Genomic DNA, 16994 nt, shown 5'->3' on the forward strand with positions numbered 1-16994 from the left:
TAACAAATCCGTACACCTATTGTACTATCTCTAACAAATTCGTGTACCAATTGTTCTATCTGTAACTTATTTGTGTACCATTTGTTCTGTCTTTAACGTTTTTATGTATGAACTGTGCTGTATCAATTGTTCAGTCTGTGCAGTGTTCCCGGGTTGATCTTTAATGTATTGTTGAATTATTTTCAAGAATGATGTTATTTTATTCTTTTTGCAGAACATCAAAAAACAAATCAGATGATTCAGTAATGATAAGTATCATATAAAAGGGCTGTCGGTAAATTCGAGACCGAAATTTTGTTATTTTTATTTTCTATGGTATGGTATTCGAGATGGAAAATTTCGACGAAAAATGATCATCTACAACTGAATTTACTTCATGTATAAGTCTAACACAACATTAAAACTAAATAAAGCCAATTAATTCTGATAATTTAGTCCTGTATTTTATATGCATCTACGGGGTGGGGGTAGATCGTTGCATTATCAGGTGCGCGTGGTGCGCGTGAAACCACAAGGTCTGTCACTGAGTCAAGTAGCGTGGTTTTGATTCCCCGCTTGTACGTGACAAGGAGTAGGGTCGCCTGTCCAAACGCGTTGGTTTTATCTATGCATATATTGTGCATCGTTAAAGTGACCGCGATCCATGAAAAAGATTTTGTTTTTCACGTTTTTTAAAATGTCAAAGATGAGCAGTAAACTGTAATTTCACTGACTTGAATATTTTTTTAAAAAATTTTGATTATAATTTAATACTGGGAAAAGAGGAAGGAAAAAGGTAGCTGTCGAAGTTTCAAATCCGGCGTCTTTTAATTGTTCACCATGCGTGACACAATGTTTATATTACACTAAACTAGGATAGTATGTCGGCACAGCCAGGTGTAATATTATTGAGCCACTGATGACAAGAAAATATGACTCCACGCCCATTTGTCTTGTGTAAAAAAAAATTAGAAGATTTATTGTGTCAAGTTTACAATTATCTTTTTTCTCAGTGGGATGGGATAAAGTCCCGTAATTATAAACTTTATAATTCAGCTTTTGTTTGGGCAGAGACTCACAGTGGTTTTGAGTATTATTGTTCTAGGTCACTTGTCAATGGTGAATAACGAAAACCAGAGGTACATGTTAGAGTGCACGCCCACAGAACCCTTGACATAAAGCATCTGATGTGTAAGCGGAACCACCACTGTGGAAACAATATGCGTCCGCCGGTCCTTCGGGGGGGGGGGGAGCGTATAAAGTGACCAGGTTATAATACGAATCTCATAGTTAACTGTGATGTTGTACGTGGTTTTCAGTCGGCACGGGTGGCCAGGTTTTCTATATACGTTAGGATGGGCCGAAAACCTGGGGTACCGTGTATACCATTGGCGGTACGTTCCAGATCGCCAGACAGTAATTTATATAAAAAAAATCAAACGCAATCCACCCCTACACATATGTTGTATCAAATTAACCAGAATGACCCCGTGAATGTATTAGACCATCGAATTTGAGCCCGGGGTGAATTGGGACTAGACCCTGGACGAATCACTTACGCAGTGGCGTTTAGTCTAGTTCATCACAAATCGCGCCTGAAGGTATAGAGTACACGCCGGCGTCTACTGATTTTAAATTTGTTCACCGTGTCTTAAATATCTGATACCAGGAGCCCATATTTTCACGGTAAAATGACAAAATCAATAATGCGACGGCAACCGACCAATAAGTAGTCCAACCTCGAGGGTTTTCCACGGGTCCTCCGGTTTCCTCCCACTGCTAAAGTGAAATGAAATGAAATTGGGTTTAACGTCCTACTGTTCTGCTCCGAGAGAAAAAAAATACAGCAACTCAATAATTCTTCTTTATGAGATTTTCTCAATTTGCACATCTCTATGATGTATTGCCGTCATCTTTCTGTGAGACAGTGGAAACTCTATGAATACTAAAGTCTGTTCGTTTTCGGGATATCGATTTTAAGAACCACGATACACAGAAAATTACACGCTTTTCTAGGTTTATCGCAGTGATAAATTTATAATGCGAGAGTGGAGGGAAGATGTCTTGATAGCTGACAAAATGTAATATGTATAGTGCTATATAACTATAGCGAGAAAAAACGGCAATGCATAATTTTTCTAACAGATTCTTGAAGAACATCTTTTGTAGGTGCATCATTGTGAATTTCTGGTAAGTAACATTTCATTGACTGTCAATTGTTTTCATATAATAACGAAAGATGTATTCAAAGTCTTGGCTCCTCCGATTCAAGCAGTTTCAATGAAAAGTAATAATTTTTCTAATATATTCTTGACGAGGATGTTTTTTGGGTGCATCATTGTGAATTTCTGGTATTAGTGGTAAGTAGTATTTTAATGACTCTCTGTTGTGTTCATGTATAACGAAAAGTGTAGTCAACGTCTTGGGACCTTTGATTCAGTAAGTTTCAACGAAACGTAATATCGTTTATGCCATGGAATATTGTATGGGTTCTTTCTGATTATGGCTGTCAACCCTGGTCTTTTTTTGATGACTTAGCAATATGCTTAGAGGGAGAAAAGGGGAGGGGGTGTAACGTCCATTCGACACAAACTAGGTGAATCCGGGACTAACATATGTTCAATCGTATTTCAACCATTCGCTTGCGCGTAGGGGTTGTTAGCAGTGGGAGGCAACCGGAGAGCTCGGAGTAAACCACGAGGTTGGACAGGCAACCCTGCTCCTTGACACATACACGCCGGAAGTCGCAACCACGTCACTTGACCCAGTGACAGACCTTATGATCTAAACCATTTAGCAATATGCAAATGCACATCAAAGACATCGTGTGTTATACATAATACACAATAAAGTAGCAATATTATCAGAATTACTCGAGGTGATTTATCCAGTCATATAATCGCTTTAGTTTTTTACATGAACACATTATGACGATCATAGGAAATCCGGCTTGTTTTTTCACATTATGACGATCATAGGAAATCCGGCTTGTTCTCGTAATTTTAAGGGGGAACACGGTGGCTAAGTGGGTAAGACGCTGGCTCGCTAGCCTGGAGGTCGGCGTGGTTCCCCCTTGTCAGTGATGCAGGACGGATGGCCTGACAAGGACAGCTGTCTAATCATTCGGATGAGACGAAAAACCGAGGTCCCGTGTACACATTGGCGTGCACGTAAAAGATCCCTTGACAGCTGGAATTCGATTTAAGAGTAGGCCGTAGTGCCGCTCTCCGGGCAAAATTTCCCTCATAGCACACTGTATGGCGTATGCCCGTCTTCATTAGCCCAGTTCGGAGCAAAACAGTAAGACGTTAAACCCCATTTCATTTCATTTCATTTCATTTCATTTCATAATTCTAAGAAATATTTAAACTTGAAACACGTTCACTAAAACAAACGATGGCCTAATTTAAGCCATCATAGGATCAGAGTCAGCACTGTGAGCATCAGTGACCAATTGGAACATCTTTAGTGCGCTGTTGGGTTATTATTATGCGAGGTCTGTCAGTGAATTAATCAAGGCAGTTTTACTAGGAAAGACTAGATTTGTCCAGCTCTTAGGTACGGGTCCCAATTGTGATCAATTGAGATATGTCTAAGCCCAAAGACGTGGTATCACGTGGTTAATTTATGTCAGTAGTCTTAATGAATATTATCAGGCGGGGGGGGGGGGGGGTAATGTTTACTATTTATCAAAATGCAATCAAGATTGAACATAGTCTTCTGAAAGTTATAAAGCATTAACCAGGACAGGAAGAAGGGAATGGAGGCTCCTTCATAATTCTTCAAATTATTTCGTCTACACCAGCATTGGAGCTTTTGAACTCCTATAGAGCACATAGTCTCGTATTGGACGGAGTTATCTGTATACATTCAAATTGATGAAATCGTGAGGACGCGATACACGACAGAGTTCTTGAACAAGTTCTATGGACCTTGGTGTTGCAGAAAAGAACCCGGATCGAAATATTTGAATGCCTTCTGTCAAGTTATCTATATATGTATTCACATTTTGGTTGTTAAAGGTTGAGAAGACGATACAGAAAAAGTTCAATACGTAGGGTTATTCAAGCCCTATCGAAATTCAGAATAGTTTGATGAAAGTTTAAACTTGATCATTTTCTCTCAAATTACGCGTTAAGCTCTAATTTTAACATTTCCGTAATAATAATGTGTAAATTTATAATGGGCTTCGTCCACATCACAAATCGTTTTGCGATACAATTAATACCGCGGTCTCTTGGGTACATTCGTCTCAAGGATACAGAGAAAGCTGATCATGGACTGGATCACAGTGATGACGTATTGAATTTCAAGGACAAAAGAAATCGACGCATAATTCTAGTCCCGAACCTCCAACCGTTTTGTCTCAAATTCCACGCCCTAATTAGTGAGTCAAATAAAAGTATAGTCAAATTACGTCAAATCCACTAAAATGTTTTTTCAACAGTCAAAATCTCCACTTCTTCTTCTTCTTTCCTAGAGTTTTACGTCCACTTCCACCATGGGTGATATCGTAGACAAACAAAGCCCTAATACCTCTTATAGTGAAAACATCCGTGACAATTATTATGGAGTTGGGCCGTGTGAATTTAGAGAATTATATTTTACAGAAAATTATGCAATATCACAATATTTTTTAGACAGTCGCCACTCGCTAAATAAATCCTAGTTACGGTACACGGTACTTATGGGACCAGACAAAGTTGATGGGATGAGTCACTTCCTTGGTTCGTTCCTGGTGTTGCCCGAGAAAGTCATCAGAATTTTCTGGCGTGGTTCCCCATTATCAGTGGTGCAGGTCGGAGGACCGGGCATGGGACAACGTATAGTCGTTCGGATGGGACGAAAAAGCGAGGTCGTGTGTACATATTGACATATTGCACGTAATTCGATATAAGTGTTGGCGGTAGTGCCACACTAGTTACCCCCATAACACACTATATGGCGTATACCCGTCTTCATGAACCCAGTCGGTGCAGAACAGTAGGACGTTAAACCCACATTTGATTTCATATATTACGTTTTAACAGATTGAATCGTTTGGGCCCTACATGATTAACGAAACCAAATGTGGCGTAGCAATGGTAGTCGTAATTTCGGCCTATAGTTTACAAATTAATATGGAATATTTTTAATAATTGTAGTAATATACCAAGTATACTTTTAATGTTGTCACTTATATTTGAGAATAAATACAAAAGGGGAGGGCACAATTATTAATTAACGGATATAGATTGTAGGTCATGCAGGTCCCTACCCTAACCTTGTACTCACTGAGTTTCATCAAATTGACAGGAGTAATTAGTATTACGAAAGTTATTTTTAGTCTTTCTCCCCCTTTCCCTTTTTCCCCCTTTTGCATGGCGATTTTTGTTGACTTTTTGGTGTAGAATCGAAGAAAAGGGTTTGAAAATACATTTTCTACCAGGTTTTGGTGAATATTCATGATTTTGAGGCGGAAGGATACAAGAGTTGAGAGGTTGGTTAGGTTGAAATGTAGGGTCCAAAATTGCATGTTTTCTTGTCTCTACTTCCAGCTTGTGTATCTCAAGTTTTCCATGGTGAACCTCATACGTGCTTTTGGGCAAGAGGTTGCCACAAGTTGCTCCATCTGTGGTAGAAAGCGTTCTACCCAACGAAAATTTGGGAAAAAGTTAGAGCCGGTCTAAGAGTCAAGAATTAACATTAAAGTCAATGGGTTAAAAGCAATTGGAATACAAGTGCCAGTCTTCCTGACGTGAATATCAAATGTTGGTTAGATTAGAAGTTGGCCTAGAAATCAATATACAATAAACATGATCTATGTACTTCACTACATATTGCTCTTGGGCAATTCTACAGAGAATATATTCAACTTCCGTTACTCTCTCATATCTCAGTTATGTACACATCTAATATTTAAAAGCATCTCACCGCTTTGGTTAGATAAAATGATAATTTCGATTTTATTACAGCTAATGCGATAACGTGATTTGCGACGAGAGTATCTGTCAACATTTAAAAAAATAGGTCCCCAGATAAAATACTTTACCGAGATATAACTGAGTACGTTTTCAACAAAATACATTTTAAAGGAGCAAAATCGCTAATATTTAGGACCTAGAAATTGACAAAAATGTGTCGCAGCGCATGTAAACGTATATAAACTGGTTTACCTTAAAATCCGTTATGTTCGGCAAAATACGCCAGAAGCCTCGACCGAATGGCAATCTCTAGAGTCTGGTTATTCCAGTCCACACCGATAGTATTTACTGCGTATGCTCTCAAGATAAGAATATGACATCACCGTTTGACATGGCTTGTGGAATATGTTTAATCTCGTTATTCGAGTCCATTGTTACAAATGGCGCTGAAACGCATTATGGTACACGCTTCGTGTACCAATGGAAAACATGTTTATTTTGTCTTAAATATTGGATATCAGAGGTCCCTTTTTTCCCGGTAAGACCACGGCATCAATATTGATTAAAATTGACAAATAATTCGTGTTTTCAATGTTGAAGACTTTGGGTGATACAGAGTTAGAGACTTAGCTACTTTAAGTCAAAAGTGAAATTAAAATTTGCTTAATTCTTGGAAACAAAAAAATTAATTGTATAGAGCGTGTCTAATGAATGATTTAAATAAGAAAACAGTCAACCCAATGCTAATCGGTTAAATATGGTTCTAGTTCTACAGGATTAATAATTAATCAGAGTGACATATTATATTTACATTTGTCAACAATTAGATGTGATAGTGTTTTATCATGTCTTTATTAAAAACACCGCTACCCGTAGAGATGAAGGGGTCAATGTCTTGTAATATCACTCTTACCACCCAAACTGTGATACTGTATGATGGCAAAATGTCATATGAAATAATATGTAATTTGATATTGTATGAAAGCAAAATGACACATGAAATAATATAATTTATAGAATGTGATAATGTATGGTGGCAAAGTGACACCTGAAATAATATTCTACAAAACTGTATTAAAAAGCATCAGGACATGCGTTTGATAAAATTGACTGTCTGAATCAAATTAAACACTGCAATGCAATATATACATTTCACTCAGTTAATCTGTTCTGTTTAGCATTGGGAATATGCACAATCCTTTTATCAGATGGTATTAATATTACTTGTTGAACCTACTTTATATTCATTTACTTATTATATACCAGTTTTGAACAATGAAGGGGGAGGGGGGGGGGAAAGACCATGAACCACCACGCATCCAGATTTCTAAATTTTTCGGCGGTATCAATAGGCGACTTTCCATATCATTGGTTGATAAGGGTTAGAATACACCTAGTTAATAAACCTATGGAATATTATCCATGAAGCTGCCTGTTTTTAGCTTTCATAATACAATTTATTATGTATCGTGTACCGGGGAGATAATCCGTATGGAAATTCACAAAACCCTCAAAGGTCACGAAATTAAATATAACAACAACAACGCGCATATCAAAGGCAACGCCATGTTCTCTCTCCTGGTTTCGGGACAGCAAAATAATCAGAAAAGAGTCAGCTTTCAAAGACTAGGTCGATAATGATCCTAAATCATAGTCCCCGAACTTTATTGACCCAGCCTTGATTCGCTATTATCAAAACAGAAACATTTTGATCTTGAGTTAGATCATACACATAAACAATGGCTTTATTTCTGATAAGAACTACAAGACAGTAACCGTTTAATGGATTTTTCTAAAGCTGTAGACCTGCATCAATGGTGAAACATGTTATTCTATATACTGTGAAATGTAAACACTTGATAAATTTATTAAATGTCATTCTTTCTTGATAATAGGATACTTGTCGAAACATCGTGCTTTTAGAATAAAATCAGTGATTGATTTCCCACAAAAAAAACTGCGTCCTTTTTACTGCTACAAACCCTAGTCAACCGGGGACGGTCAAAAATGTATATCTTTTTTTTTTCGAAATGCAGGGGAGGTTGGCGACCAAATTGTTTAACGTGTGTGGTGAGTGTGTTAGATCATAAGGTCTGTCATTGAGTCAGGTAGCGTGGTTGGATTCCCCACTTTTACGTGACAAGGAGTAGGGCACCTTTCCAGCCTCGTAGGTTTGGTCTGGTTCCCCGGTTTCCTCCCGCTGTTAAAGGCCCCTACGCGCAAAATTTTATTGAAATAAAATTGAAACCATGTGTTAGTCCCGAAATGACCTAGTTTGTGTCGAGTGGACGATATATCCCAGTTATCTGTGGCCTATTCGAAATAAGAGTAGGCCACAGCGCCGCTGTCCGTGTAAAATTCTCCTCATAGGACAATACATGGTCGTTTCATTAGTCCGGTTGGGGCAGGGAAGTAGGACTTTAAACCATGTTTAATTTCATTTCATACATAGCTTTAAAAAAAAAAACCCCAAAAAAACAATCTATGTTATTGACTGCAGATAGTTCAAACATGGTGAAACAATATACCTGTTTCATTTTACAGAAACACGGAATCTCAAGTATGAAAATGTTGTATAAACATACGTGTATATATAAATAATAGCAACAGTAACGGTAAACGCTGGTAGAAGCGATTGGGAAGAAAATACATACCAGAGTCTGTCTTTGTAGAACGCGATCATTACTTACACATGTGTAGTTTGAACGTTTATTTGAAGGCAGACATCTAAATGTGTAGGAAGGCAGACATCTAAATTGAATTCTATAGATGCCAAATGGAAAGATTACTAAAGTATCCTTAGGCAATCAAATCATAGGGAAGTGAAAATATATAAAGAGAGAGAGAGAGAGAGAGAGAGAGAGAGAGGGTTTATTGTTTAATGTCCACTCGACACAAACTAGGTCATTTCGGGACTAACATATGTTTCAATTTTATTTCAATAATTCCCTTGCGCGTAGGGGTCTTTAGCAGTGGGAGGAAACCGGAGGACCTGGAGAAAACCCAAAGTCACGCACAACTGGGGAATCGAAATCACGCCAGTTAACTCAATGACAGACCTTATGATACAGTACGTACACGTTAACGAAAATATATAAACAATTTATAACAGTACCATAGCTTCTCTCTACCCATTAAAGCGACAATACGGAAAGGAATATCGAAACTGTCAACGAATGGGTACAAAAAACTATTAAATCAAACCTTTCGTAAATTATAGCCATTTGAAGTATACATCCATTTCTGTTAATTTCACGACGGCATCTTTATGATATCTCGTTTGATTTGTTTCCGCTAGCATCGACGCCAAGACATCAGCTACCCTTCGTTTTGGGGGTTTATATTTGAACCCCGTTCCTAAATGCCAGGGAAAGCACCTGTGTGGCTAACAATTAATGTATTGCATTATACTTTAGATTGCCGTGCCTACGGTACACGTGTCCATAGTAAAAACAAAACTAACCGGATTTTATTTAGTCTCAAACGGACCGGGGGGTTGGTTGGCCGAATGGGGGATCACGTGGCTAAGTGGGTAAGACGCTGGCTCGCTAGTCTGGAGGTCGGGTGTTCGATCCCTGCATTGGCCGAGAAAGTTCATCCAGATTTTCCGGCGTGGTTCCACCTTGTCAGTGATGCAGGACGGAGGGCCTGACAAGGACAGCTGTCTAGTCTTTCGGATGAGACGAAAAACCGAGGTCCCGTGTATACATCGGAATGCACGTAAAAGATCCCTTGGCAGTTGGAATTCGATATAAGAGTAGGCGATAGTGCCGCTGCCCGGGCAAAATTTCCTTCATAGCACACTGTATGGCGTATGCCCGTCTTCATTAGCCCAGTTTAGGAGCAGAACAGTAGGACGTTAAATCCGACTTCATTTCATTTCATTTGGTTGGCCGAATGGTTAGCACGTGCGCGCTGTATCATAAAGCCTGTCATTGAGTCAACTGGCGTGGTTTCGAATCCCCGGTTGTACGTGACAAGGAGTAGGGTCGCCTGTCCAACCTCGTGGATTTTCTCCGGGTCCTCCGGTTTCCTCCCACTGCTAAAGACCCCTACGCGCAAGCGAATTATTGAAATAAAATTAAACCATATGTTAGTCCCGAAATGACCTAGTTTGTGTAGAGTGGACATTAAACCCCATTTCTCTCGCTCTCTCTCTCTCTCTCTCTCTCTCTCTCTCTCTCTCTCTCTCTCAAACGGACCGAAAATTGTGTTGACGAAACATTAAATTCCATTCCATGATTGTAAACAAATAATATGTCATGTTAGACCATGTAATTATAATCGATAATAAACTATAAAACCTACCAACTACTTTTAAACATCTTGACCTTGTTTTGTCTTCCTTGTTTTAATGCTTATTTCAGGCGAGTAAAATCGATTGCCATATACTGCGTTTGAATAGAGCATTGCATCAAGTATTGATATTTGTATATATTTCCGCCAGGCAGAATTACCGATCAGTTATTCATTCGTGTTGACCATATTATGTAGTATAAAAATGGGATCTGGAATGAAATAAAATCGAGCTTAACTTTCTATTTTTTCTGCGAATGAAGAGGGGCATACGCCATACAGTGCGATATGAGGGACATTGTGCCCGGATAGCTGCGCTACGGTCTTCTCTTTTTTCGAATTCCAACGTCAATGTGTACACGGGAACTCGGGTTTTCGTCCCATTCCACCGACTAGACACTGTCCTTGTCAGACCCTCCGTCCTGCACCACTAACATGGCAAAACCACACTGGAAAATCCCGGGAACGTTCTCGTTCAGCACTGAGATCAAACCCCAGACCTTCTGGTTCAGTGGTTCTCAACCTTTTTTGGGAACGGCACACATTGGAACACATGAAAATATAGCGGCACACCTGTCTAAATATATGTGAAAAATATTTGGAATTTTGCAAAATAAAAACATAGTCATAGACACATAGAAAGACTCAAACTAAAAAAAAAAAAGAAAAACACAGCTATTAACTTACCAGTAGACAGAAGCAAATACTCAATTGGGATCACGTTGTTTTTCACATTTTTCTTATGTGTGCCGTTTTGGTTATTGAACCAGCGAGTACCCACTGACTCATAGAATGGATCTACTGTATATTGTGGGTCTTTGTTGTTTTTATCAATATCGTAATTATTCACAAGAATATCTCCAGTACCACAGCGTTTCTTGCAAAGGAAGTTCATCTGGATTTTCCGGCGTGTCAGTGGTGCAAGGACCTGGCAGGGGACAACGTATAGTAGTTCGAATGAGACGAAAGAACAAGGTCCCGTGTACACACTGGTTTGCACGCAACTGGGATTCGATATAAGAGTAGGTCGTAGCGCCGCTGTCAGGGCCAAATTTCCCCCATAGTATACTGTATGGCCGTATACTTGTCTTACCCGTTATCGTTGAAACCTTTTTGCCTCTATAGATAAAGCCAGGTATAACCGATTTTGAGTTCGACTGTCGACCAGTAAGACAACATTAAACTAAAATTGGTAAATAACCCTACTCTCTCTTAATCTTTCGAAACAAAATGTAATCATTCGAATCAATCATATAATCGCATATCGATCAAAATTTAAAATAACAGATCAGATCAACCAATACTTTAATTTTGATTTAAAACAAAGGGATTAAGTTTCCTTAATGAGGATTCGTGTATTTCAACGTGCACAGTGAGTGTATGTTGCCGTTGAATAGCCAAATGGTCTGGGAGGTATGAACGAATTGTACTGTATATACGGTACAGCAAATCAGTTGGGAGTGATACGTGTACATTTAAATATGGAGGCGATGGATATAATTTCTCGGTCAACACCGGGATCGATCTCGAGCCATCCTGCCATGTGAGTCAGTGCCTTACTCACTGAGCCACCGTGTTTCCCGGACGCTTTGTAATGATGGAGTCTAGTGTAACATTGTAGAACAAACTTTACTCTTCCATCTCGCAATAAGTAGCTGTGGTTGAATGGAATACAATTTAACTTTGTTGAAACTCATTTTGAGACTAACGTTTATAATTACAATCATTACATTGACAGTGTGTATCATAGTCGACCTAGTTTTTTGGTTTAGTGACTAAGACGCGGGTTTGCTAAAGCCTAGCTTACAACCCGCCGTACGTGTTTTGATAGGCACGGGTCGTAGGATTTAGTAGCTCGAAGACCAGCCGCAAGAAAACGGGTGAAAATTTCTTATGTGCAGCATCAAAAGTCTTTACGGCCAGTCTGCGATCTTCTGCGGTACCGAACACACGCAAGCGAGGCGAGAGTCTCACGCACGGGTTTATTAAAATTTTAACCGTAAACCTCCCGTAGTAGAACGTACGGTGGGTTGTGAGCGAGGCTTAGTTCCTCGGGATTTTTCGATGCGGAGATCATGGCAAACTACAGCGTCAAGTCGTTTGGATGGCACATTGGTGTGAACTTAAAAGATACCCTTGAAAGTCGGAAATTTAGATTTAATTTCATTTCCCTCATCGCAAACTGAATGGCAAACTGAATCCCCATCATCATTAGCTAAGTTAAGACGTTAAACACGATTTCATTTCCCATTTTGTATTATCGAAAGAAACGCTCGAATTGAATAACACAGCACCGAGCTGTAAATGAATTAAAACGCCTGACTTATCCTGTTGGAACAAGCAATGACAAAGTGTCTTTCTTTCTTTACATTTTCTATATTGTAAATTTAATACATTTTCTATTTCAGATCGTCTGGAGTGAATCAATATCAACACAATGATTCTACTTAAAAGATATTTCACCAAGAAGTGTACATTGCTGTTAATCTGTTGCGTGGCGTGTTGTCATTTCATTTTAAATGCTGCATTAAATCTGATTGGTTCAAATCACCAGGGAGGTGTTGTCATGGTTACTGCATCCCCCTTGACTACAACCATTTCTAATTATTTTGTAGTCAAGGCAACGACCGAATCTTATGCTATTACAACAAATTCCAGTGTTCAGATGTGGAAAACGCCAAGCGATAACCCGTTATATTTCGTTCCTCGTAGTGAAAGAGTAACCCCGCTTGATTTTGAAATATTGATAAAGAACAAGAATGCATGTTCGGATCCGCCATTTTTATTAATTCTCGTATTAACTATGCACGAGCATGCAGAGGAAAGAGAAGTAATCAGGCAGACATGGGGCGGTTTGGCTTATGGAGAAAAATGGCCTCGAAAACATATTACAGACAACATCAAAATTGTGTTTTTATTGGGGAAACAACCAAACGATACTTTAAATGAAATAGTTTCAAAAGAATCTGAAGAACACAACGACATTGTACTATTTGGTTTTCAGGAATCTTACTATAATTTAACCTATAAAGTATTAATGGGATTTAAATGGGTCAAAGAATTTTGCCCGCTGGCAAAATTCGTAATGAAGGCGGACGAAGACTCTTTTGTTGATATTCCTAAAGTGGTTAACAGGCTTCATTCAAAGGATTGGAATACTAAAATCAGTGGTTATTATTTTGCAAATGACAAAGCATATCGGATTGGTAAATACAGAGTGTCTAATACTGTATATCCATTTGTGTACTACCCACCTCACGTAAAGGGCAATGCTTATTTCATGCCTACAACTTTTATGATGCGCCTACTGAATGTGTCTGAATATATGCCGTATTTAAACATGGAGGATGTTCATATTACTGGTGTTCTTGCCCTGGCTGCAGGCGTTAATCAGTACAGGGCGTTTGCTAAGGAGGAGTTCAGTCCCTTTGGTATGGTTCGCGTCTGTGACTTCAGTCGCAGTAGGCTTGTCGTATCGGCTTTTGTTAGACCTCAACTGGCGCGAGAACTCTGGACAAGAATGCACCTCAAAAGTTTCTGTAAAAATTCCTATCATCTGTAAATTATATTTTTGTAAATTAAAAATAGAGTTGTTATTATTTAATATTGACCATGAGTAAGGCTGTGAATATTGCCCTGTCTGTTTTAGACACTTTTATTTGTATAAGCCAAAATTTTAACATTTTAAAAAGAAAGTAACGCAATTTTAACAGTTTTCACTCTTTCCTGAAAGTAGCTGAGAAGTCTTGTTAAAAAAACACTGGTCTATTGGACTTGTTCGTGTTTACCTACGATCGCAGTCAGACGTTAAAACTAATTTATCTGTAACTTGCAAGTTCGCTTGACTCATTCAAACGTGTTGAAAATGGATATTACTATATTACTAATAGAACTTACTCGTTTAGGAAATTTGACAACAAACAAGCTAGTATCATTAATTGAGAAACAGAGTGTAATATTAAATCATCGTGCAATTACAACCGCTTTTGCCAGTGTCTTCCACGGCCTAGTACCGACCGACGTCCAAGAAACAGCAGTATGAAAGTTTTATTTACCCCGAACTGTTGCTCCTTTATATACCACTTGTTTCAAAAGTTTGGAAATATATACATAATGCGACGAATACAGAGAACATACCGTACCTGTCATAGCACGTTGTTGTCACCTTACACAATAGACTCTGAACTCAGAATCACAGTGATCCAAGGGAGCTAACTACAGTAGGCTTAAACAATGGGAATTTCCGATTGTGATGAATGAATGAATGAAATGGGGTTTTAACGTTCAAATTTTCTGCTCCGACTGGGCTAATAAAGACGAGCATACTCCGTGCTATGAGGGAAGTTTTGCTAGGACAGCGGCGCTACGGCTCACTCTTACATCGAATTCCAACCAAGGGTCCTTTAACGTGCACGCCAACTCGGTTTTTCGTACCATCCGGAAATGAAACTGAAATGAGATTTAACGTCTGTCAATAATATGCACGGGGCTACGCTTTTTCGTCCCACCAGAATGATTAGAAACTCTTCCATGCCAGTCCATCCATCCTGCACCATTGTTGGAACTAGGCTGGAACAACCCGGGGAGTTTTCTCTGTCAACACTATACTCATCAAGCAACATTACCCCCAACGCACACCCACTGTTTCCGGTGTAATGGTTTGGGGTCGGTACCGTATTTAGCCTTAACAGGGGGGTCACGGTGGCTAAGTGGGTAAAGGGCTGGCTCGCTATCCTGGAGGTCGGGTGTTCGATCCTGCATTGGCCGAGAAAGTTCATCCAGATTTTCCGGCGTGCCCCCCCACCCTTATCAGTGCTACAGGACAGAGGACCTGACAAGGAAAGCTGTCTAGTCGTTCGGATGGGACGAAACACCGATAGTTGGAATTCGATGTAAGAGTAGGCCGTAGTGCCATTGTCCGGCAAAATTTCCCTCATAGCACACTGTATGGTGTATGCCCGTCTTAGCCCAGTTCGGAGCAAAACAGCAGGACGTTAAAACCCATTTCATTTAGCCTTAACATTGTTTGAACTAGACTGGAATAGCCCGGAGAACTTTCTCTGCCAACAAATACAACCCTGTACCTACCGCAGCACCCCAACCCTTCCCCCACACCTTTCTGGTGAAATGGTTTGAGTCGTTACCTTATTTAACCTTAACAGTTTTGCAGGCATATCGGTGTGCACACATACGCTACATTACAATACCAGAGACTTTACAATAAGAAGTAAATTGGAATTAATGTATACAAATAAGAATTCGAAATAACAGTAGGCCGTAGCGCAGCTGTCCGGACAAGGGGATCTCTTCTTTCTTAAAGATTTTTTATTTAAAAAATGAATCAACATGATAAATCAAGTCTCGAATGATATCGACTAGGTTGTCTGTGAAATAAGATATATAAATATTATTGACACAGCGAGATAGTTGCTTTTTCAGAAAATTTTCCCGGATTCCCGGATCCACATTACAAGCTCGTGTACTTTTATATTTATTTTATTTTAAGCATATATTTTTTTTCTATAGTTGATCAAACAAATAAGAAAATCTATAATTAATACAGTCGATACTATCAATATTGATTCAGATAGTATCAACAAATCAAATTAATATATCATGTAAAACAACTTCTTTGATAATATAAATACTCATTTATCATAAATTGTCATACATCATTTCATTATCTTCGAGAGTCAATCTCGCTTATATGCGATCTGATCAAAATTAAAAAAAAATTCTATTCGTTTATTACATTAACATCGAACATATTTTCTTTGAAATCCTGTTCAGATCACGTGAATTGGTTGAATAATTAAATTGTTTGCATTGATACTGGCAGCATGGCTTCACAGTGAGTAATGGGAAATTTAGTATCACTGACAGAAAAAAATGTTTGGGTAAAATTTGAACTTTGACTAAAGTATTTTTGAAACAGGTTTCGAGAAATGTTTTGGTTCTGTTATGTCAGATCTTTTTCGACGTTTCAAAGTAAAAGTTCGGTGCTAAGACCACCGAAAGATACATTTTAAATGTCCCTATTATTACTTAAAACAGCGCATTAGTTTTTATATTTTATGCTTACATTTATTGCTTTAAATCTTACTAGTGCTAAAACGGAAAATTTCACCTTTTTGCTCTTATAATTAATGGTGGTATTATATTTCATTAATTAATGTCTTTGGCCAATTGTACTAAATATGCACTAAAAATATAAGTGACAGGTTGACACATAAAAAGAGTTATAGAACCAAAACATAGCAGGTTCTATGTGCCGACAAAATACATGTGATTGGTAATTTACTAATTGCATCATTTGGCTTAAAGTAAGCAATCATATCCGTAATTGCACAGGTTCAAGGTCATGATCAGGCTATTCTGTGCGTGATGTCCATATGTCCTAACAAAGAAATCATGACAAACTTTTAAGGCAGATTTCATTGGATTCCGGAGAGATTACCATCTCAGTTCCTTGATCCTAGAAGTAGCAACTTCTATCAGCAGACTCATCCCAGTGAGTCTGGCTGGTTAGTGTTTGAGAATGGCTTTAATATTGTAATCTATACTATGCTTGTATCTATGTATCCGGCAATGATATATAAAATGTAAAAACGAACTGTTGCATTGTTATTCCTGGAAAGACAAACGTCTTAAGAAAACAGTAAGATGTAAATACACAACGTGAAGGGGAAGCAAAGACAGCAAGAGACAAATTCTAGACGATCACAAGGCTACTAAGATATGTAGTAAGAAATGATGCATGGGTCGTACGTAGGATGTGGCGACCGGTTTAAGATCACCCGCTCTCCACGTCTGACA

General features: G+C 38.7%; 1 protein-coding gene across 1 annotated transcript; it reads left to right on the top strand.

Annotated features, from left to right (window-relative positions):
• The first annotated feature begins 2033 nt into the window (after positions 1 to 2033).
• Positions 2034 to 16767, top strand: LOC126825208 (beta-1,3-galactosyltransferase 5). Its single transcript, XM_050554765.1, has 2 exons — positions 2034 to 2169; positions 12587 to 16767. The coding sequence occupies exon 2, from the start codon at positions 12616 to 12618 to the stop codon at positions 13738 to 13740; it is 1125 nt and encodes a 374-aa protein (XP_050410722.1). The 5' UTR covers positions 2034 to 2169; positions 12587 to 12615; the 3' UTR covers positions 13741 to 16767.
• The last annotated feature ends 227 nt before the right edge of the window (positions 16768 to 16994 follow it).

The sequence above is a fragment of the Patella vulgata genome, chromosome 6, assembly GCF_932274485.2.
Source record: "Patella vulgata chromosome 6, xgPatVulg1.2, whole genome shotgun sequence".
NCBI lineage: Eukaryota > Metazoa > Mollusca > Gastropoda > Patellidae > Patella > Patella vulgata.